Raw genomic sequence first — 22867 nt, 5'->3', positions numbered from 1 at the left:
TTCCACATTTTTGTCCATGTCCTATGGGCTATCTGTATGCCCTTAAAAAAAAAAAAAGAAAAGAAAAGAAAGATGTATCTATTCAGTATTTTGTCCATTTTGTAAAGTGCAGTTGCTTGAATTTTGTTGTTATTGAGTTCTGTGAGTTCTTTACACATTTTGTATGTCAAATCCTTGTCAGACATAAAATAAGCAAAAATACCTTAATTGCTAGATTGCTTTTTGTGTTTTTGTGATAGTTTCTTTCACGTGTAAGCTGAGGTAATATTATTTCTTTAAAAATAATAATAATAATAATAATAATAATTTTTAAAAAAAACATGATAGAGGGGCTGGAGTGATAGCACAGAGGGCAGGGCATTTGTCTTGCATGTGGCCGACCCAGGCTTGATTCCCAGAATCCCATATGGTCCCCTGAGCACCCCCAGGAGTAATTCCTGAGTGCAGAGCCAGGAGTAACCCCTGTGCATTGCCGGGTGTGACCCAAAAAGCAAAAACAAACAAACAAACAAATAAATACGTATGTATTATTTGTTTATTCTCAAATCCTTTCCCTTGCAAATGGAGTTATTTCTCAATAACATCTCTCTCAAATGCACCTTAAATCTGGCCTAGGATCACACACTACCACATTTACTTTAAATCTTATGCTCCAAATCTAAGCATAGAAAAGAGGCAAATGAAAAACAATGCAATATAAGGCGCAATACACAAAGCACAGTGGACATTAATCTGGGGAGGAAAACCCACATAGGTATAGCTGGCTTGGAATTTTAAAATATCAGATCTTGGGCACAGCTATGACCTTTGCAAAACAGAACATAAGCACCAAATAATCTTCATTTATTTCATATGGAAGCTAACTTCAAAACACAAATATTGATTGGTGAAATTCATATTTCAATTTCAAGCACAATTTCAGCAACCACTTTTAAATACAAGAACTCTGTTTTGAAGAACCAGATATATTTTTCTGAATACATGGACCCAAAACTGGATCACAAGACCTTCTAATTGTTTCACTTCCTCTGCGCTTGAACTTTAAAAAGTAAAAGAGACCGTCTTTTTTAATTGTAGAGGTTAAAACATCTTATGACATAGAAATGAAACACTGCAATAATTGTTATCAAGATAACCACTGTTCTATAGCAAACATCTCTCTCTCTCTCTCTCTCTCTCTCTCTCTCTCTCTCTCACACACACACACACACACACACACACACACACACACACACACACACACACACACACACATCCTTAACCTATTGCTCATAAAACTCCATTCTAAGGATCTGAGGACATGACTCAGCAACAGAGTACCTGCTTTGCATATGTAATGCATATGTAATACCATGAGCTCAGTCTTCAGCATAGCCTCAAAGGCTGAGTGTACCCTGGAGCATTGTAATCAGGGGCTTGAAACCCCTGATCATCACAACAATAGCAACATCCCACAGAACAACAATGGAAGGGGGAGGCATTTTTTAATTAGAAATGAAAATACCACCTTATCTCTCTCTATTGGTTTTCACAGCTCAATTTGTCTGTTCATTTTTGTCCCCAACTGGCCCCTCTAATCCCTTCAGATCTAATCCCTTCAGTCTCTTCCCTGCTCTTAGTTACCCTGAAAGGCTGACCTTGTAAATCACATCTACCACCTTCCTGACATTCTGCTTTCTGGGTGCTTCTGTTAGAGGAGGTCTTTCAAGCCAATCAAAGGAAAGTCAGAGCAGAATTTTTGCTTCCAGTTTCCTCTCACCGGCACTGTTCTGCCACAGGTTCATCTTCAATATGCTCCAGTTTCGATTGCAAGAACAATGTCTTCACCCACTCCTTCAAGCCTGTCATGCTCCCTTCTAATCCAAGGCAGTAGCCCCTCTCCATCGTCCTCTGGTTTCCCTGTCCCGCTCTGCTCCTAGCCCCCTGATTGGTACTTCGGGGCATTATTCTCACAAATATCTAGCAATCGGAATTTCTTTCTTCTTCTTCTTTTTTTTTGTTTTTGTTTAAGTGAAACAAGATAGTTGCTTCGAATAAAATTTATTTAGAAAGAAGCGAGGGAAGAACAAGAGAAATACATGTTCAAGAGAGAACACAGGCTTCTCCAGAGTGGGGAAAAAAAAGAGGCAGTGATAGGTGTTCAAGGGAGAGTATAGGCTTGAAAGAGCAAGCTGCAGCCTGAATTTTATTTCATGACAAGGCTACAATCTCATGATGAGCTTCCTGCCTCATTAAAGAATATGGAGGGCCAAAGAGATGTACAGGGGTTAGGGAGCTTGTTTTGCTTATGGCCATCCCAAGTTTGATCTGCAGCATCTCCTATGGTCGCCAGAGCAGTGTCAGGTGTGGTCCTTGAGCGTAGAATCAGGAATAAGCCCTGAGCACTGCTGGGTGTGGCCCCCAAAATGAATATAAAATAAAACAATAAAAAAGCTACGTAGAAAGTCTGTAAGTGTGGCTTAGCTATCATCTGACCACAGACATGCAATAACACTTACTCATTCGAAATTTCTTTTAATTTTAAAAGTAGTTAAAAACCTTAAAAATAATGACACATTTACCACAGCCAATGAAATAATATGAAAACATGTATGGAAAGAATTTAATGCTCTTTTCCAATGCTTCTGGACCATTCCCCTTTACCTCATTCCCCACCTTTAGCCTGCGTTGGCCCAAGGGAAAAATGTGAACAGACTGGGTTTTCTAAACTTGTCTCCATGGCATTCAGAGCCATACCAAACATAAATACTCACACATGGATATTGGTAATACATCCTGTTTCTACAAAAAACTGAGAGCATGCTTTATTATATTTTGCAATTTAGTAAAGATCTAATTACCACGAAAGTTCTGTTTTTGTTTTAAATGGGTATACAATGATAGATGTAATTTGCGAATCTTGGTATTTTTCTCTCAATGTTAATTACACATAATTTTACATATAATACATGCTTTCTAAAGTAATAGTAAACATCCTCAAAAATCAATTATTGCTGTAAAATTTGTTTACTATTTTATTGCAATTGTATCAAATAATTGGATATCAATATGGGAAAATTATTAGAAAGATGTGAGGGGAGAACAAGAGAAATACACGGTTAATTAATAATTTATTAATAACTACTATTAATAATTTATTGTATTTACTTATAATTTGTTTCATTTTAAAACTCTCCATAATATATACCTAAAGTGAAACAAAAGTTTGTAAAATAGCATTATATATAATAAAATACATTACAAGTATCCCTCTCAAATCTTAATCAGTTTAGATTCATTACATCTTTTGATGGACACAGACAAAGCTAAACTAAATGATTTACCACATCAAGAAGAACTATGCCTGGGTCAGATACTTCCATTACCACCCCTTTGACTTCAACCAAAGGAGAGGGGTCATGAGATGACTTAGGGACAGACTGAAGCATGATCATTTCCCTGAGTATAATGGACCATTGTCCGTGTGATATTAAGAGAGTCTAGGGCCAGAAAGACAGTATGGGGTTAAGGCATTTGCCTTGGAGGCTTCGGGCTCAGTTCAACCCCAGGAAGCACATGATTCCCTGAGCACCACAAGGAGTGACCTCTGAGAACAGAGCCAAGAACCACCTCTGAGCACCACCACGTGTGGCCCAACCCCCACTCCCCCTCAAATAAACGGTGTCTATTTCAGATCAAAGGTACAAGAAAGTGAGCAGAAATGGAAAAGAATCCCAGGCCCAAGTCATAAAGTCCCAGCTTTGCAGATAAGCACAAGAGGAGTCCCTAATGTTTGAGAAAATAGCACTTCCACAAAGGCTTGGGAATATTCTATGGCATTTTTCTTCACCAAAATAAATGACTCGACAGTCAGTTCCTACGTGAGGGAGAGAGAGGACTAGGAGAAGACAACTCCAGCTATCATTGCCTGTTAGGTGATGTTCAGTCATCTCACCACTAGATAAGAAATTCCTGTGTGTAGCCCTTGGAATGCACACAAGAAATAGAAGGTGGGTCAATATGCTCTAATATGCTCCTAGGCTATTTATTTTTTGAATGGTAAATGAGAACCAACATTAACTTCTTGGTTCTGAGAGAAGGAAAGTGAATTTCACTCTTTCTGGAAATTTCTCCTTGCCTTAAATAGTAGAGAATCTTCCAACTGGAAACAGACCTGATTGCTTTTGCCAGACTTAATCTCTTACTTGAGCAGTTAATGAGAGCTTTCAATAATCTTAATCACATCTCTTTAATAAAATACCTATATGTTATTTCCACAGGAAATAAGTGTGCACAGACCATAAATTCGACCTGGTTAATAGCTAACATGGGAAAATGTAGGAGTTGAATTCAGATAAAATGCCACTGTTGGGAGATTGTAAATGAAAGGAAAAGTTGGGGGGGGTAGAGAAATGAAGTGACAGACAAAGGCAGCTGGAAGCAGGAAAATTCTCTTTGTCTTGTTGAATCCACCCAACTGCAAGAAATCCCAGATGCACTCAGAATATGAAGGGAATTTGCAGCTATAGAGAAAGGAAATTTAAGGGGGGAATTGTGGCAGTAACATAGGACACAGTCCAAAGATAATACCGGGAGAACTTCCTCTCCTTAACACTTTTCCCAGAAAAGGGTGGGATGATGGAACATGTTTAGACGTTCTGGTAGAAGGTTCCAGGAGAAACAAAATCATCTAAACCAGGAAAAAAAAAAGAGTTTTTTCACACACCCCTTTTTCATCCAACTCTTTCATAAGTTTTGAAACAAGGGGCCTTCCCTGCCATAGAATTCCTAAGATATGAAGGGCTGACTTTCTAAAATATCATGGAGATTCCAAAGTATAGGGAAAGTTTCAGAGCAGTGTGTGGAGAGGACCAGGGAAGGGAGGTCATTGACTGAACTTGCCTGTCAAAGGCTCAGTCGCCACAGAAACTGAATGTCTTCTGTGTATCTGACTTGACCCACATACTATGGAGCTTTTCATAATATTTTTATAAAGAAAAATTTTAAAGATTATACTGAATCAGGGGGAAAAAGCATTAATGAAGTCTGGTGTATCCAATGCCCCATTTCTGGATGAAGCTCACAGACAATCCTAGAATTTGGTATGATTTCTGAAGAGAAACTGAGGTTAAGGGAGTTATTTCATGATGATGCATCCAGAAATCAGTAATCGCATAAAGTTCCCTTTCCAAGTATTTTGTAGGTGCCAATATCCTTGGGGAGAAAGAATTTTATACCTAGGTATCTATGGTAAGTGCTATAAAATCCACCATGGCATTTGCCTAGCATGTGGAGGATACAATTTGATCCCCAGCATCCCATATGGCCCCCAGGGTCTGCCAGGAGTAAGCTCTGAGCACCATTGGATGCAGCCCAGCCTCCCACCCCATCCCCCATTCACAATTCTGACTTTCCTGGTGAAGCATGTTGGTTTTATTATGAAAGTAACAAGTCTCATCAGACTAAGGTCACCATATTACAAGAACAAAATGAAAAGGACTTACTGCATTTCTAGAGAACCACCCCTTAGGGCAATAATTTAGAAAAATTTATAAAATGCTATAAGGATTCAAAATGAACTCTGACCTCTGAAATTATTCTTCTTGTCTGACACCTTTAATCCCCCAAATTGCACATGATGCTTTTCCTAATCGTCGTGAGACCATCTATCATATTACTTGCTATTCCTTAGGCAAAACACTGACCATATGCTGTGCAAAGACCACAGGAAAAAAAAAAAATCCGATACAATAGAATACAGAACCCTGGGCATCTGCAACATCGATCTGGAAATCGAAGTGGCATGTGCCAGAGAAGCACTTCTTTGTACAGTATCTTTTGGTTTTATTGAACCCACTTATTAGGAACCTCTGAACCAGACTCTACATACAATTTAAAGTACATTAAGCAGAGTCATATGAACTCTTTACCACCTTTTGCACAAGAAATGGTGTAAACCAATAAGAGCTATAATCATCCCCCAATAAAAGAATTTCAGAATATACATTATTTGATACATATTTGGGAAATTATAAAACAGAATTTTTTAAATGGAAATCTGAACCATGTTCCTTCAAAGCCAAATAAAATCATTCCTTCTCTGGTTAAAACAAAAACAAAAACAAAAAACAAAACCCAGGGGGCTGGAGCGATAGCACAGCAGGTAGGGCGTTTGCCTTGCACGTGGCCAACCCGGGTTTGGTTCCCAGTTTCCCATATGGTCCCCTGAGCACTGCCAGGAGTAATTCCTGAGTGCAGAGCCAGGACTAACCCCTGTGCAATGCCGGTGTGATCCAACAAGAAAAAAAAGAAGAAAGCAACATTTTTTACATAAAATGATGGTACTGATAAAGATGATTACTAGAAAACAAAAACCAAAACAAATTTCTAACAACAGACAGCAGAGCAAAGACATGGGGTGTTTTTGCTCCTCTGCTCAGAGTCCTGGCAAACCCATGGTCCTTCAGGAGCATTTAAATCAACGGGTCAGTTACCCACTGTTAGCATCAAAGTCAGCAACAAGTAGTTACTTCTCTCTTCTCTCTGCCTGGTCCTATTTGCTTTGAGAGTTCCAACAGCAATGAGGGAGAGGCAGTCTCAGAGTACGCCAAAATTAAACAAAATTAAGAATATCCAAAGTATTACTTCTGGAAGCAACACCACTCCAAGACTTCATAAGTCAACACCACCCATATCATCACCACACTTCCCTATTCTTCCTATGAGGCATATATCACCCTAATACCAAAAGCAAACGGAGACTCCACACTTCCCTATTTCCCCCCCCATCTTCTTTCTTTCCTTTCTTTCTTTCTTTCTTTCTTTCTTTCTTTCTTTCTTTCTTTCTTTCTTTCTTTCTTTCTTTCTTTCTTTCTTTCTTTCTTTCTTTCTTTCTTTCTCTCTTTCTTTCTTTCTTCCTTCTTTTCTTTCTCTCCCTCTTTATTTCTCTTTCTCTCCCTCTTTCTTTATTTCTCTCTTTCTCTCCCTCTTTATTTATTTCTCTCTTTCTTTTCTCTCTCTCTCTCCTTTCTTCCTTTCTTTTTCTTTCCTTATCCTTTTTCTTATTTTGGAGCCACACCTGGCTACACTCATGGGTCACTTCTGGCAGTGGTCAGAGACCATATGAGGTGCCAGGAATTACACCCAGGACTGTCTTCTACAGGACAAGCACCTTATCCTCTCTACTATCTCTTGGGTCCCTCCCCATTTTCCTAGTACAAGTCAACTGCCTAAAAGTCTAAGACTTTTGGTTATGATTATTAATCAGTCTCTGAATAGCACCAGCACTTTCTGAACCACTCAGGAGCAAACGTAAAGCATCTGAAGCAGAAACTAACCTGGAGGTGACTGGTGCTGGGGCCGAGCTGTGGTCTTCCCAGGCCCCAGACTCTGGTCCAAGGGTTCCCCAGGCACCGGCTGAGGTTGGCCTGCTCGGAGGGAGGCTGAGCTGGCCCCTTCGGTCTCCGTGACCCTCGCGGAGGATGGTGGCTCCAAGGCGTCGGCTGACGGGGTCCCGAACACAGCACTGCTCTTTCCACCAGCAAAGTCATCGGGAGCGGCTTCGCCCTCGCCAGGCAGAGGTGGGAGCTGGAGGCTCCTGCGATGCTCTGGGGGACCGAGGAGTGCTGCGGGGAGAGGCAAGGGAACAGGTGGCATGCGTTTGTGTGCTCCGAACTGGGAGGATGAATTATTAAATGCCACGCTGAGCGCTGCCAGAGCTGGGGAGGATGATGACTGCCGCTCCTCATCACCTTCTGGCTGTGATAAGTGGGGGCCTTGACTGCCGGGTCGATCCAAAAGCAAGGTTGTGCCGGCTCCCTGAGGCAGCCCTGCTATCCTTTTGCTTCTGGGGTCCGGGAGCGTGAGGCTTTTGACAGGGAAGCCCAGCCTTTTGCCCTCGGTGGCTTCATCTAACTTCTCACTGTCTATCACTTTCCGGAGCACCTTGTTCACAGCTGCTTCAGCGCTGACCAGGGTCTGTTCCCTGGCCGCTGGCAGCAATGACTCATCCCCTTGCTGCTCCGTGCTCCTGGGCGCAGAATGCTGAGTGCCAGCCTCTGCGTCTGGGAGGGTGAGAAAGTCTGCTCTGGGGATAAACTCAGCTTGGGCTGCCTGGCGAAAGGCAATGCCCCCGTCTCCCTCAGAATGCGCTTTAACGACTCTTTGCACCTGAGTGGGCAGATTCTGAACTTTGGCCACCACTTTGGAGACAGGCTTCTTCCTGCAAGTTCGCTGGGTGCATTTCTCTCTCCGGCCCTTCTCTGCCTCGGGAGGCTGCTTCGAAGGGTCCTTGTGCCTTGTGGATAAACCGGCCTCCCGGGGAGGTGCTCTCTGCGGTTCTCCGGCACCACCCTCTCTGGGGTCCACCTCGCTGCAGTCCAAAGGCGGCTCTAGTCTAAGACCCACTTCCTCAGAAGCCATCCTGAAGCCCCCACGGCCAGGGGTGAAGTCCAGCATCTTGTCTGTGTCTGGGGGACAGCTCTCTCTCCTCAGTGGGGAAGAGATAAGCACCTCATCGGGGAGCAAGTTGTTTCTCTCCTCCAGAAGCCTCAGATCCGGCCCTGCCGAGGAAAGGGGCAGGGAGTTGCCGAAGCAAATCTGCTCCTTCGCCAGCTGCGATGCTGAGTCCTGTCTCTCACGTCCTTTTCTTCTTGTCCTCTGCTGCTGCGGCTGCTCCTCCGGGTTCTCTCTCCTTCCACCAAACCTCCGGAGCTTTTTGTTGCCATGGGCCCTCCTCTTGTTGAGACAGCCCACGGGGGGCTCGCCCTGCCAGTCTCCAGCACTGGAGAAAGCGTCGTCTTCCGGGGCCAGGCTCACCGACAGCTCGGGCAGCTTCCCCTCCTGGTTCCCCATCGTGATGCTCAGGATGTGGTCTGAGCTCAGCAGACTGGCCAGCAGCCGCTCCCGCGCTGCTGTGAGTTTGTACAGCTCGGTGAGAATGTCTTTGGTGGGAGTCGGCTTGAAAAAGATGTCGCCCGGGTGCTCTGTGGGCTGCAAGTTGAGGCTGATGATGTCCGACCCCTCCCTGACTTGGTAGCAGCTATGAAACCCTTTATTGGATTTGTCTAGAGTTACAGTGCCCTTGTATGAAAATCCTCGGACTTCTCCCTTCGGAAGATAGAAGCTGATGTAGCAAAGTTCGGTAATGGGCGCCTGCAATTGGAGGGTGCAGTGAGTGCCTTCCATTATGCCTACCTAATTATTCATGCCTCTGAGAGACGCTGCTCTGTAGTCAGGCTTCCTGGGCTCCGGCGGTGGTGGTGGTGGTGGTGAGGCATGTGATGGTGGCTCTGCAGGGCAAGCAGCTGACAGTCATCTCCAGCAATGAGACGGCCTGTGAGAGGAACAGGGGAAGAAAGCAGCTTGTCTAACAGAGTGCACAAATCACACAGCGGCATAAATCAAAGCCTAACTTACCCGGTCTGGCAGACCTCCACCCACTCCCAGCACTGCCCAGGAGGCTGACTGCTACCTCTCCGCCACTCCTGCCCCACCCTGGGCCAACAAGGCGGTTCTAAGCCACTGAGAGAAGGGAGGGAGCGCTCAGCTCATCTCAGCACCAGGACAGTGGCCCCTTTGCCCCACTTGGGAACTCACCTTACAGGTACAGGCTAGAGCAAGTCCCTTAAGTTCTCTAGGCGTTCGTGGATGTTCTATAAAATGGAGCTAACACTCCTCCCAGAAGTCCTGACGAAAACGGATTTGGAGATTCTTTGAAAACAGCCATGCTGTTTTATTTTTTCTTTCTCAATTCTCTCCCTCCTTGACCCCTGACACGGGCACTAGAAGTGCTGTGAAAGCCATCTATATCACACTTTATGTAGAAGTGGTGGTAATATAGAATCTTTATATTTTTCTTGATAGTCACTTCATAGTTTACACTACAACTTTAGTGCAGTAAGACTCAATCTTATCATTTCCTAAACCTTGACTTTAGTTTCCTAAACATGGATATCATATAGAGAACAAACTATAGCATGTTTCCCATTTACATAACCAAGACTTTTAGAGATTATGGGGGAGGGGAGTGCTTAACTCCATAACAGAGCACTGTATGCCTATAATCCTCACAAAACAAAACAAAAACAAAAACAAAAACTCTTATGAGTCCTCTCCCCTTTGAATTCTAAGTTGTAATATTGGGTTCTACTGGACAGGGATAAACAGTTTTCTCTTTCAGATTCAGTAAAATTTGGGGGCAACTGACCTAGATTATATATTACTTAAAAAAACAACTTTAGGAAATAGTATTTTATTTGCTCAGATATGTTGAAACTATCCAATGAGTGATAAAAATGGAACTATGTAAGCCATTGTTGGAAAATGATATAATACCAACCAGCAAATAAAGAATCTTCTTATTGACAAAATTGCTGAAAGTGACAAAATAACTCCAAGACACATTTCTGAGAACATATACCTGCCAGGAAGTAACACATGACTGCATATTTACATTTTTACAAATAAGGCCGATAATATTAAAAATTATTATTTTTTAATTGTTTAGGCTACAGCCAGTAGTGCTTAGTGCCTGCTCCTGTATCTGTGCTCAGGGATCACTCCTAGCAGTGTTCTGGGACCATTCATAGTGCCAGGGGTTGAACTGGAATTGACCATGTACCAGGCAAGCACCTTACCCCTGTCAGTTATATTTCGTACCTGAAATATAACTAGTTGAATGAGAACAGTTGCACAGAAAACTGTAAAAGAGGCCAAGATTCTGCTGACTTAATATCTTCGGTACTTCCTCACTGCATAGTATTTTAACCCTTTGTGTGAGTCTTTGAGTCTTCCTGGCACTTCCTGGGCTGAACACATTAATTATTTTTTAACTTTCTTTTATTTTACTGCTAAACTTTTTTTGACATCTTTGGAGACCATTTAAAAAACTCTCCTACCTTTCTCTCTTCCTTACTCAGCAATTACATACTTTAGGTACATAATTATACATAAAAAGTAACATATCCTGGAACCTGCTAGATACAAAAGGATATGGCTTAGGAGAAAGAAGTAGACTGGAGTTAAAAGTTAAAAGTAATTACTAATATCAAGGTATTCCAGATATTGGTCAAGAAGAAGCAAAAACACTGTATTCTGTTTCTTCCAGTAAATATAAGCATTAAAAATTTCACAGATGGGCTGGAGCGAATAACACAGCGGGTAGGGCATTTGCCTTGCACGCGGCTGACCTGGGTTACATTCCCAGCATCCCATATGGTCCCCTGAGTAATTCCTGAGTGCAGAGCCAGAAGTGACCCCTGTGCATTGCCGGGTGTGACCCAAAAATTAAAAAAAAAAAATTCACAGAAGGACTGGAAAAGTGGTATAACAAGTAGGGTGCTTGCCTTACACGCAGCTGACCTAGGTTTGATCTCCGGCACCCCACATGTTCCCTACCACCCAGCTCCACTAGGGGTGATCCCTGAGTGCAGAGCCAGGAGTAAACCCTAAGCACCACTGTGTGTAGCCAACAAAACAAAACAAAACAAAACACTTGTATAGAGGGACTGAAGAGCTGGTACAGGGAGTAAGGCCACTGCCTTGCATGCAATTGACTACAATTCCATCCTTAGACTGCAAATGATCCTATGAGCCCCACCAAGACTGATTCCTGAAGCACAAAGATAAAAGTAAAATTCTGAATATAGTCAGGTGTGGCCCAATAACCAAAAAACAATGAAACAAACAAAACACTTATACAAAATGCATGCTGCATGGGGCCAGATCAATAGCACAGTGGTAGAGTGTTTGTCTTACATGCAGCTGACCTGGGTGCACTCCCTGGAATCCCATAGAATTCACAGGGCCCACAGAGCCAGAAGTAAGCCCCGAATACTGCTCGGTGTGTCTCCTCCTACCCCTTCAAAAATAAAAAGCATGAAGCAATAACTTTATAGTCTAAAAAGTAAGTAGTGGCAAGTCTATTGGCCAAGGAAAATCCTGCCCCAGAAGGACCCAAAAGTACAAAGGCAACAGTGGGAGAGAAGGAACTCAGAAAATTTGAACTTGACACTAAACATTATTTATGGACTCCTAAATTCACTGTAAATTATGAACGTGTGGACCTGATCCTAACCAATACACACATTATTTTTAAAGTAAACTGAAAGACACATTTTAAAATTAAAAAAAGATCTTCCAGACTTTTCTACTGCATGGTACTTTCATGAAACAGATCCAAAGTACATTGCAAGAGTTATGCAAATGGAACTGACACTAAAACCACAACCAGCAGAAAATCATTGAGATTTTTGGCATGAATCAAACCAGGCTGGCTGCTAGACAGAAGGAAAAACAATACTCAAAGTTTGAAAATATTAAAATGTCTCAGGGCTAGAGAGATAGTTCAGGACTCGGAGCGCATGCTTTTCACCACAAGTCCCTGAGTTCAGGACGTTAGTCCTTAACACTAAAGAACCAAAGCATAGTGCTGGTGTGGATGTGGGGGAAAAGATACCCTTATCTGCTGTTGGTGGAAGTATTGACTTGTCCAAATTTTATGAAAAACGATATGAACTCATCTCATAAAACTAAAGACTGAACACGCATATGACTCAGCAATTGTATTTCTTGGAATCTACCCCAAGGACCCCAAAACACTATTGTGAAGAGACAGTTCCCACCTATGTTCATTGTGGTCCTATTAACAATAGCCAAAATCTGGAAACAAACCAAGTAACCAAGAACTGATGAGTGGATAAAGAAACTGTGGGATAGGATTGGAAAGATATGGTACAGTGGATAAAGTCTTGCATGCAGCTGACCCAGATTTAATCTTCAGCACCATACATGGTCCCCCAACCACTTTCAGAAGTAATCCCTGAGTCCAGATCCATCCATGAATAAGTCCTGAGCACAACCGGGAGTTCCTCCTCACAAAAGAATCTGTGATATATATATATATATATATATATATATATATACACAATGGAATACTAATACTACATGGCTATAAACAATTATGAAATCAATTAATTTGCTTCCATGTGGATGGAACTAGAAGGTATCATGCTGATGCATCATGTCAGTCAGAAGGACAGATACAGAATGACCTCTATCATAGATGGGAGATAAAGAAACATTATAAGGGGATAATAAAGCCCAAAGGTAACAGAACCTGGAAATTGGTTTATAGAACTGAGCTTACCAAGACTAGAGGATAGAGGATAGACACATGTGACCTTGTGATAATGGTGGATTTTCTGGTGGAGGACATGATGAAGAAATGTTGGGTGCATGAAACTGTATCATAAGCAATATTGTAAATCACAGTGTCTCAAAAAACAAAAAAGCAAGACTTTTCTGTGAATGTACAAGGGTATGTATTGATATATGAACTAATATTAACAGATAAATGGCACAAAGAAAATCAAAATGGCACAAACAGGACATATTAGAAGAAATTTATGGGAAAATAAGAAGAAAATAGTCTCTCTTTTGTTTTGTTTGGTCTTGAGATGGGTTTTAGAACTAGCTTTGCTAAATTTTGAACACTCAAAGCCCAAACAACTTAAAAATCTAAAGAAACAAACAAATGTTTCCCAATCTTACTTTTCTATTATCTTCCAAAGTTTAAAATCATGTATCTTAAAATTATTATACATATCATCTGTGTTTTTGAATCTGTTTCTGAATCAATGTATTTTTTATAGAGTTGATGCAGAACACTGTAATAACTACCCAAAAAACTATCAAAGTAACATTGTAATAACTATACAAATCTCTCTCTTCACTGTTTGACATGATCTCTCTCTTATGTAAAGAAAATATTTTCAAGAGGCAGCCATAAGTCTACCTTATGGTGTCTTGTCTGTACCTGGAATAAACATACCTCAAACATTTCTCAAATTTCATATTCTCTGAGAAAGAAAAATATAATCTCTAAGATTTCAATCCACAGGCTCAAAATATTTCTTGGTGATATCTTCTTGATGACCAAGAGACTATAAATCTCTTCCTCTTTGAAAAAAAAAACGTTTTCCCTATACAAGTGAATTTTAACCTCAGTACTCTAGTGCATGCCAGGGCAAAGGAAAGCATCAGAGCCAGGCTAACATTTCTCTGTGATAATCCATTAGCTAGTCAAAGTGCAGTGCTGAATCATCACACATATTTTCCTTCTGAGAAACTAGAGGAAAATAACTGTATTTCTTAGGAGAAAAAAAATAAAAGGACAATAAAGAAAATAAAGTGAAATGAGTTATTTAACATACCACGCTGAATTTTCAGGACTATTTTGAGGAGCATTGCCTCTTTCTACTTTGACTAAAACACAGCAGCTCTGCAGGCATCATGTATTAAATTATACATCATGATTTGGTCTCTGAAGTGACCTTCTCTGGTTGTGCTCAGTGTAAAAGCACTTTATTTCCTGGGGAATCTTTCTGTCTTCCATTTCCTTTGTCAAAGACCAGGCTGACATTATCTCCAATATTGCCATGATAATTTCTTCCCTGACTCTTTTCCAGTAAACAAGTACATGACTTCACTCTACTCAAAAATGGTAATATCTGTTGTGCTTCAATATAATGAGAAATCATTGCCTTTTAGTAGATGTTATTCAAGGCCCATAACATATTTCACCAATGACTAAAGTAAGATCTCAGAATTAGCAACAGTTATCCTGTCTGCTTACAGTAAAGTTCCTAATTGATTGAAGGCTCTAAAAGGTCAGTGTAAAGTTTTGTTTCCGCAGGCATTGATACAGATTAGTCCTAAGACTCAATCTGAGCCCAATACTGTCAATATTACGTATGCCTTTGATTACTGAACTAGAAATTGTCCTTTGTTCATTCAGGCTCAAACTGTGCCCAACCACAGTAGAAAATAAGATTTTATGGATCCAATCAAATAGGTTCTTTATACACTGGCTCTTCTGTGTTTAACTATTGAGAAAACTAACTTGTAGATCAGAATTTGGAATGAGAAGTAAGGTCAGGATATCTACTCCCTACTTTCCTGTCTCTTGGGCTGTGGTTTTGCAAAGCAACAGACTGTAAGAACTGGTCTAGAGAACGGAGCTTACAATAGCATGAGGTAGGGCATAAGGGCACCTCAGACAGTGGTGGAGGGAAAAATGACACTCTGTTGGAGAGTACGGTGTTGGAATGCTGTATACATTAAATCCTTCCATTGACAATATTGTACACTTATAAGTGTAATGACTAAAATAAAATTTTTAAAAATTAGAAGAGGTGTCAGTAATTTTAGAGTAGTAATGTAGTCATAATTCAATTTTATTGAAAAAATAAAGATAGGCTGATAGCTACGAGATAGAAATAAGAGACAACCTGTACAGGTATCAAGATGTTCTTTTTGATGTTACTTTGTTTTGTCTTGTTTTAAGACCTAAAGAACATGAGTGTGTTTTAAGTTGTCATTAAGGAGGCAATGAAGAAAAAGACACTGACGACATAGGTGAAATGTAGAGTAAAATGTGGGAAAACAGATGAAGGATGGTACCAAAGGTAAAAGAAAACATGGAGGACTCTTGGAGATGGGCAGCTCTGACAAGGAGAGTATCTCATGTTCAAAGTGTAGGGCTAAGTAAGTGAAGACAATTAAAAGATGTCATAACTGCAAAATATAGGAAGGAGGCCAAAAAGTTTAAAGCAATATGCCTCTGATCACACAATCAGTGAGCAGTAGAAGAGGGACTCAAGATTTCTATATAATTTCTTGTTCTTTTTCCCCTATGCCATTGTAGCTTATAACACATTTATTTTAAAGAAGACTAAGAAATATAATGGCATAGAAATTTATTATTGGACAGAACTCTAAATGCAATAGAACAAAGTAAGTGCATTCAAAACCACTCTGTGATGAAGATTTCATTCGTTCTTTCTTTTTTTTGAATAAGATTTTGTTGTGTTTTAGCTCCATACTCAGAAATGTTCAGGGGTTTCTGTGGTTAAGTGCTTGGGATCACTCTTGACAGTACTCAGGGTGATCATATGTGGGGTTGGGGACTAAATATACGCAAAAGTCAGCAAATTGAGCTATCAAGCCCTTAAATAAGAATTGTAGAATAATTCAACACCTGCTTAAACATTCAGAATCCTGGAAAGGACTATAACAAAAGGAATAATTTCATAAGATAAATGAGCATTTTTTTGCTTTCTTACTCTTGCTGATGGAGATATTTGGTCTTAAAAGTTCCACATATGCTGTTTACCACAGTGACTCAAGAAGTTCTACAGTCACCTTAATCTAGCATCATTTCATATAATCTTCCAGAAGAAATAGCTACAGTGAGAGAAATTTTCATAATACCAGTAATTCTGTATATAGGATTGCTTAAGCAGAAGGATCTCTGAGGAAAGGGCAAGGTAGCCCAGCTCTGTATTCCAATTTCATATCCACGTCTGTTTCAGCAGAAGCACTTATGATTACCAACAAGCAGATAGTGATTCCCATCCACTATCTGGCAGATCATTCTCCTTAATCAAATAATGACAAAACAGGAAGAAGACAATATGGAAAGATACACTAAAAGTCTAGAAAAATTAAAGATAGAATTGTAGTACTTAAATAGCACTGTAGCACTGTCGTCCTGTTGTTCATCGATTTGCTCGAGCAGGCACCAGTAACATCTCCACTGTGAGACTTGTTACTGTTTTTGGCATATTGAATATGTCACGGGTAGGCTTGCCAGGCTCTGCTGTGCGGGCAGGATACTCTTGGTAGCTTGCCGGGCTCTCTGAGAGGGATGGAGGAATCAAACCCGGGTCGGCCATGTGCAAGGCAAACGCCCTACCCGCTGTGCTACTTAAATAGACAAATTAAACTTGGTTGGGATGGGGGGAAAAGATCAGGAAGAGTAGGAGATTATCTGACATTTCAATGAGTCCCTATCCAGTATTAGAACCTAGTTCAGTGTTCTCCAGTTCCCATTCACTTAATTCTCACAGTTCATTGAGATGGGTTCTAGTGATGTCCCCTTTTACCCATGAAAACTCATAGTATTGAGGAGCTTGTCCAAAGTCACAAAGCTATAAAGTCACAGAACTAAAACTCAAATCCAAACCTGCATATCTTAAAGGTCTGTATATAGAAGAACACTTTCAGGCATGACCCAAAACCAAAAATGAAAAAAAGAAAACTGGTAAAAAATTTAAAACTTTGAGTTATAGACACTTTACCTAAATAACTTGCTATAGTAGTCTCACTACTGCTTTTAGAAATCCCCCATGTGATCACTAACAAAATGTTGGCTGGAGGAACCAGTTGGGATGTGAGATGCATACTGAAAGTAGATAATGGACCAAACATGATGACCTCTCAGTATTTGTGTTGCTAGCCATAATGCCCAAAAGTAGAGAGAGAGTATGGGGAATATTGTCTGCCATAAAGGCAGGGGGAGGGTGGGAAAGGGGGGGTACACCCGGGATATTGGTGGTGGGGAATGTGCACTGGTGGAGGGATGGGTGTTTGATTATTGTGAGACTGTATCTCAAAAATGAAAGCTTGTAACTATCTCACGGTGATTCAATAAAATTTTTTTAAAAAAGAAAAAAAAGAAATCCCCCATGTTCCTGAGATTCAAACTGCAACCGAAAAGTACTGTGAAAATCGTACAAAATTTCTTAAGAACATTTCTAGATTTAAATTACAAAATTCACTTGTATTTTAAAAATTTTCAGACTGCTCAAAATACATGCACCAAAAATTTCAAATTAAATTTTGAAACAAATCATATTGTTCTGATCGCTGCTATCCTTAAAAAAAAAAAAAATTAACAATGTGTGTGTGTGTGTGTTGGGCGGGGGGAGGAGGGGGTGGGAAGCTCCTCCCTACTTTGCTAACAACAAAAGTGAATCCCTGAGAACTGAAGACCTCTGGGTACATTTTGATATCAGAAATATTTTACACTGGCTGTGGCAAGGTTCAAAGACAATTTGGAATGAGTATAGCAAATAGGTCTGTATGAGGATGCGAAATGAGATAGAAACCAGATTTGGGGTTCCATAAATTGTTACTGTCTTTCATAAAAATTTGCAGTTGCCATACTTTTCTGCCTCACAAGGTGCAAAGTAATTCTATAAGCTAAGTGAGGTCACTAAGGGCACAATTTTAAGCACTCTTTGACATTAGATCAAGTAATAATGTTCTCTAAAGTGGATGATAAACTTGCATGATAAATCAATTTTGCAGTTGGGGGATTCCGTGTGAATTAAGAGATTAGGATTTAGCAAGAAAATCCTTCTTAAACGACTGATGCCATCAGGAGAAGCTTCCATTTGACCACACTGGAGACCTCGTTAAGCCAAATAAATTTAGAGCACTCAAGTTATTCTTCTAAAATCACATTTAGAACATTAAATGTTTCATGAATTCTAATATTTATAGCATGAAAACTGCAGGACATGCACATTTAATTCTAACAATAAATATTAGAATTTGCTTATGAATAGAGAGAAAATAAACTATGGGGTTTTCTTGTATGTTGATGTTGGTAAATAGAATACATTTCCACATTCTTTTTCTTTAGTATCAATTACTTTCTCAAATCTGAAATGTCACAAGATATTTTATAACTTTGGTTATTTCTGCTTTAGTTCTACAGTGTATCAGTAAATTCTGTATAGTAAATACATAGTCACAAATACAGTTAGAAATGTGGCCATTTTATAACCCTGTGTTAATATCACTAGCTGCAATCATAATGCATGGTCTTGCATGGTATATAAAATACCATGTTTCAAATGAAATGCCTTTATCATGCATGGAACATGCTCACAGATTTTACAGACTTAAATCTATACCATTTTTGCTTTTTTTGCTTTTTGGGTGACACCCGGCGATGCACAGGAGTTTCTCCTGACCCATGCACTCAGGAATTACTCCTAGTTGTGCTCAGGGGACCATATGGGATTCTGGGAATCAAATCTGGGTCAGCAGCGTGCAAGGCAAACACCCTACCCAATGTGCTATCACTCCAGTCTCTGTAAGTAGAATATTTGATCACAGTAACTATTCTAATTTATATATAATTTTTAATTGAACTGATCACATGATGTTTTAACTTAAAAGGGTTTTGGTTCAGTTACTACTAACTTGCTCCAGCCTGGACTGGAGCCATAGCACAGCGGGTAGGGCGTTTGCCTTGCACACGGCTGACCCAGGTTCGATTCCTCTCCATCCCTCTCGGAGAACTCGGCAAGCTACTAAGAGTATCCCGCTCTCATGGCAGAGCCTGGCAAGCTACGCGTGGCATATTTGATATGCCAAAAAACAGTAAAAAGAAGTCTCACAATGGAGACCTTACTGGTGCCCGGTCGAGCAAATCGATGAACAATGGGACGACAATGTTATGACAGTGCAACAGTGCTAAATTAATACCATTGACAAGGTACAAAAATTGGCAAGGTACAAAGAGGTAGAACAAATAGACTTATGAGTAAATCATCAACCCACATTTTACCTTGATGTCCCAAGATGAACATGATGTAGAAGCCACAGGAAGTTCCCTGGAAGAAGGGAGGCAAAACGAGAAGAGGCACAGCAGCTACAATAGAGTGTGCTGCAGGCTAAGTAGTGATGAATCTCAGCCAACTACAGGATGCACTGTCCCTTCTCACCAAGAGATGGGATGGAAAATGAAAAAGAGGGGAATGACAGGGTGTATGTGGTTCAACACTGCATTAGAACTTCTTCATTTGTTATATAAATTATTTCAAGATAATTAACTAGCAATTATCTTCTGCTTATCAGGTAGATACTTTACCTGTCCTAATACATATAGTCCCAAAGAAGGAAGTAGCAGAGTTGACTTCATCACTTTGTAACCTCAAGCACATTAGCCTTTTAAAAAACTTATTCCAGGAGCCAGAGAGATAGTACAGCAGGTAGGGTACGCTTGCCTTGCACACTGCCAACCCAGGTATGATTGCCAGCACCCCATATAGTCCCTCAAGTACACCAGGAGTGATCCCTGAGTGCAGAGACAGGAGTAACCTGTGAGCATCACTGAGTGTCACCCAAACCTCCTCCCCCAACACCCCCATCACCTGGAAAAGAACTGGAAAGATGAAGGGAAAGGGACATATTGAGAGATTGGTAATTGTCAGATAGAACAAAAAGCAGAGTAAGTTTACTAAGTTCTTGGGGTCTATCTATCATTTCACAAAAAAACTGTCTATGAGGCAATTTTATTATTTTCATTCGACAATGAAGAAACTGGGGCACATAATATAAGTAACTTGCTGATATCTCGGTGCTAGTAAGTGACTGTTAGAATTTGAACCATAAAATTTGGTATGTAGCCTTCACTCTGAGAATCCCATATAGAACTGACCCTAAGTCTCATTCATAACTGTTCTTGTCCAGAACAATTCAGTCTCATACAGACCCACTTATTTACTCTTCTTTCTTTTTAAAGTCATAGAACATGGAGTATTCACTCCATGGTGCAACTGGTCAATTTTTCTGTGTGATAATTCCCCTGCCCCAGAAGACAGAAAAAGAAACAATGAATTCAGAGTCAGAAATGCCAGTACAAGTCGAGCTTAATCAACTATGAAAGAGTGCACATCACTCACCTCTCCATCGAAAAGGCCTTTTATTCTCCCTATTTATAGAACAACTGCATAATCCCTCCTGCAGAAAAACAGAGCCCTCTCTCCAAATTACTTTTTCTAGGTAAATTCACGATGCACATAGAATCAAAACCCAGACTTCTAGAACCAAAAAATATATACCAAACGTTGGTAAGAGGTAAAATCAGGAACATGGCATAAGAAATGTGCAACTAGAGGAACAAAACCAAACTTTCACCAGTAATGCAAGAACTAGAAGGCAATGTTTAAAGTAAGTAATATAAGTGTAAAGTTAACAGGAGAGGAAAAAAATAAAGCCTTGTTATTCACCTTTGTTGTAAAAGAAAATTATTAGTTTAAGTGAGATCCAGGACACAGATCTCTTCAGCCAGTCTTTTCTTTCTTCAATATAAACCCTTTATTTGGTATTTAATATGTACTGTTTGAAGAGGAGTTTTAATTAGTTCCTTCTGCTCCATACACAATGGTAAAAATATTAAACTCAGAGGTCTTTAGCAGTCTAAACTAGCTCACAATGTGTCCTTGTGCTGCTCTTGATCTCAAATCTGTTTAGCTTTCTAAATCCAAAATGTCTGACTCAATCCTAACCATTTTCATCAACTCAGACTTCAGATGTTCTTGGACTTTACACCTTAAAGTCCAATGGGCCAGAGCATCCCTCCTTCCTATTCCTCACATGCTTTATGTTGCCTCAGTAAGAATCCCAATTTTTCCATTGATCATGATAACCAAGCAATCTCTAGGGTTCTCAATTTCTCATACTAAAAAATACAAATTATAACGATACCTAATAGACCCACTGGAATTTAGAACATGATTTGGATGCAAAATAGCTATTATTTTTTAAAAAATTGGGTTCATATACATTTTTACTCCTATTGCCAATTAGTCTCCTATGAATTTTTATTTTCATTCAAAGATCCCTAAGGGATGAGACTGTTAACACCACCAACTTTGTTTTTCCTACAATACATACCTTAAAGATGGCAGATATTCATTAAATAAGGACTTGAGTCTCACCCAAAGTTAGCCACCCAATCATCTCTGCATGAAATTCCAAACACACTTACTTGTAGTTGGCATAAATGATAGCTCAAGTTATACCTTCCAACACACTAATCAAAGTTATTATAAATTTCAAAAATTGACTTCCTGTCATTAAAATGTATAGCAAGAAAAGAAAAACACAGAAGTCATGTTAGAGTGTAAAAGTGCAGGTCAATATGAACATTTCTGCTGAGATCAGATTAAAATGGTTGGAATAAAAAAAGCATAGATGAGACATATTTGTGAATTTCCCAGATATTCATCGAAGAGAAAATAATTTATAAAGCCTCAACCAGTTGTTGAAAGAAGAATAGGTATGGTTTCAGAAATTCAACTTAAACTAAAACTCTTCTCATTGCTTGAGCTACCCCAGAATCCCAGTGATTCCATCTCTGGCTATCGGCAGGTTCCTTCATGTAGCTGCTCAAATGCTGCCTCACCTAAAGGCCTCCTTGGTGACTCAATAGGAGAGTACCCACTCTAGCCCTTATTCTGAATCATTTGTCTTCATGGAAGTTATTGTTTCATATTATATATATGGTTACTTAATTGCTACTATGTTCTGTGCTTGATAAGCTAGAAAAAAATTTGTACTCGATAAAAGTCTGTTCAACTAGTGAGCCAGTTGTTAATATGTACATTTCTATAAATATTTTACATATAAACACAATATAAATATTCCCATATATAATCATATATACATGTTATAGTGAGACCTGTTATTGTTACTGTTTTTGGCATATTGAATGTGCCATGGGGAGCTTGCCAGGCTCTGCCATGTAGGCGGGATACTCTTGGTAGCTTGCCAGACTCTCTGATATAATATATATATATATATATATTATATATATATATACACACACACACAATTTCCCTCTATGATTTTTTGGAAAATGGGTAGGGAGTCAATTGGAAATTACTAGTGTTATGTGAAACTGTATAGTCAAGGAGCAAGCTTTAGAGGAATTGTTGATGGGGTGGGTGGGATGTGTTACAACAGGATGTGGAGGAGAACAAAAACCACAGAGGTAGAGGGGAGAGGGGAGTTCTCAGAGCTAAGATGAAGAGATTGCAAAAAATCCTAGGGCCAGGTTGCAGCTTGATGGCGAACAAGGACAAGGTCTGGCAATGGTTTAGTTCAAATTTTTACCTAGATTGACCTTGGCTTTGAGAGGATCCAGGCTTTGTGGTGTCAAAAATGCAGTGCCACCAGGCCCGTATTGAAAAAATAATCAAGGGTTACTACCTAAAGCAATTTGAACATTAGTGGTGAGTTTATGTGC

At 40.0% G+C, this 22867-nt stretch overlaps 1 protein-coding gene across 1 annotated transcript in view; it reads right to left on the bottom strand.

Annotated features, from left to right (window-relative positions):
- Positions 1-22867, bottom strand: part of FMN1 (formin 1) — a 475774-nt gene that overhangs the window by 432115 nt on the left and 20792 nt on the right. The window contains exon 3 of the mRNA XM_055132734.1: positions 7317-9313. Within this exon, the coding sequence (XP_054988709.1) occupies positions 7317-9165 (1849 nt within the window). The 5' untranslated portion in view covers positions 9166-9313. The remainder of the gene's footprint in view (positions 1-7316; positions 9314-22867) is intronic.

Source organism: Sorex araneus, chromosome 3 (genome assembly GCF_027595985.1).
Source record: "Sorex araneus isolate mSorAra2 chromosome 3, mSorAra2.pri, whole genome shotgun sequence".
Taxonomy (NCBI): domain Eukaryota; kingdom Metazoa; phylum Chordata; class Mammalia; order Eulipotyphla; family Soricidae; genus Sorex; species Sorex araneus.
This window is presented reverse-complemented; position numbering and strand designations above follow the sequence as displayed.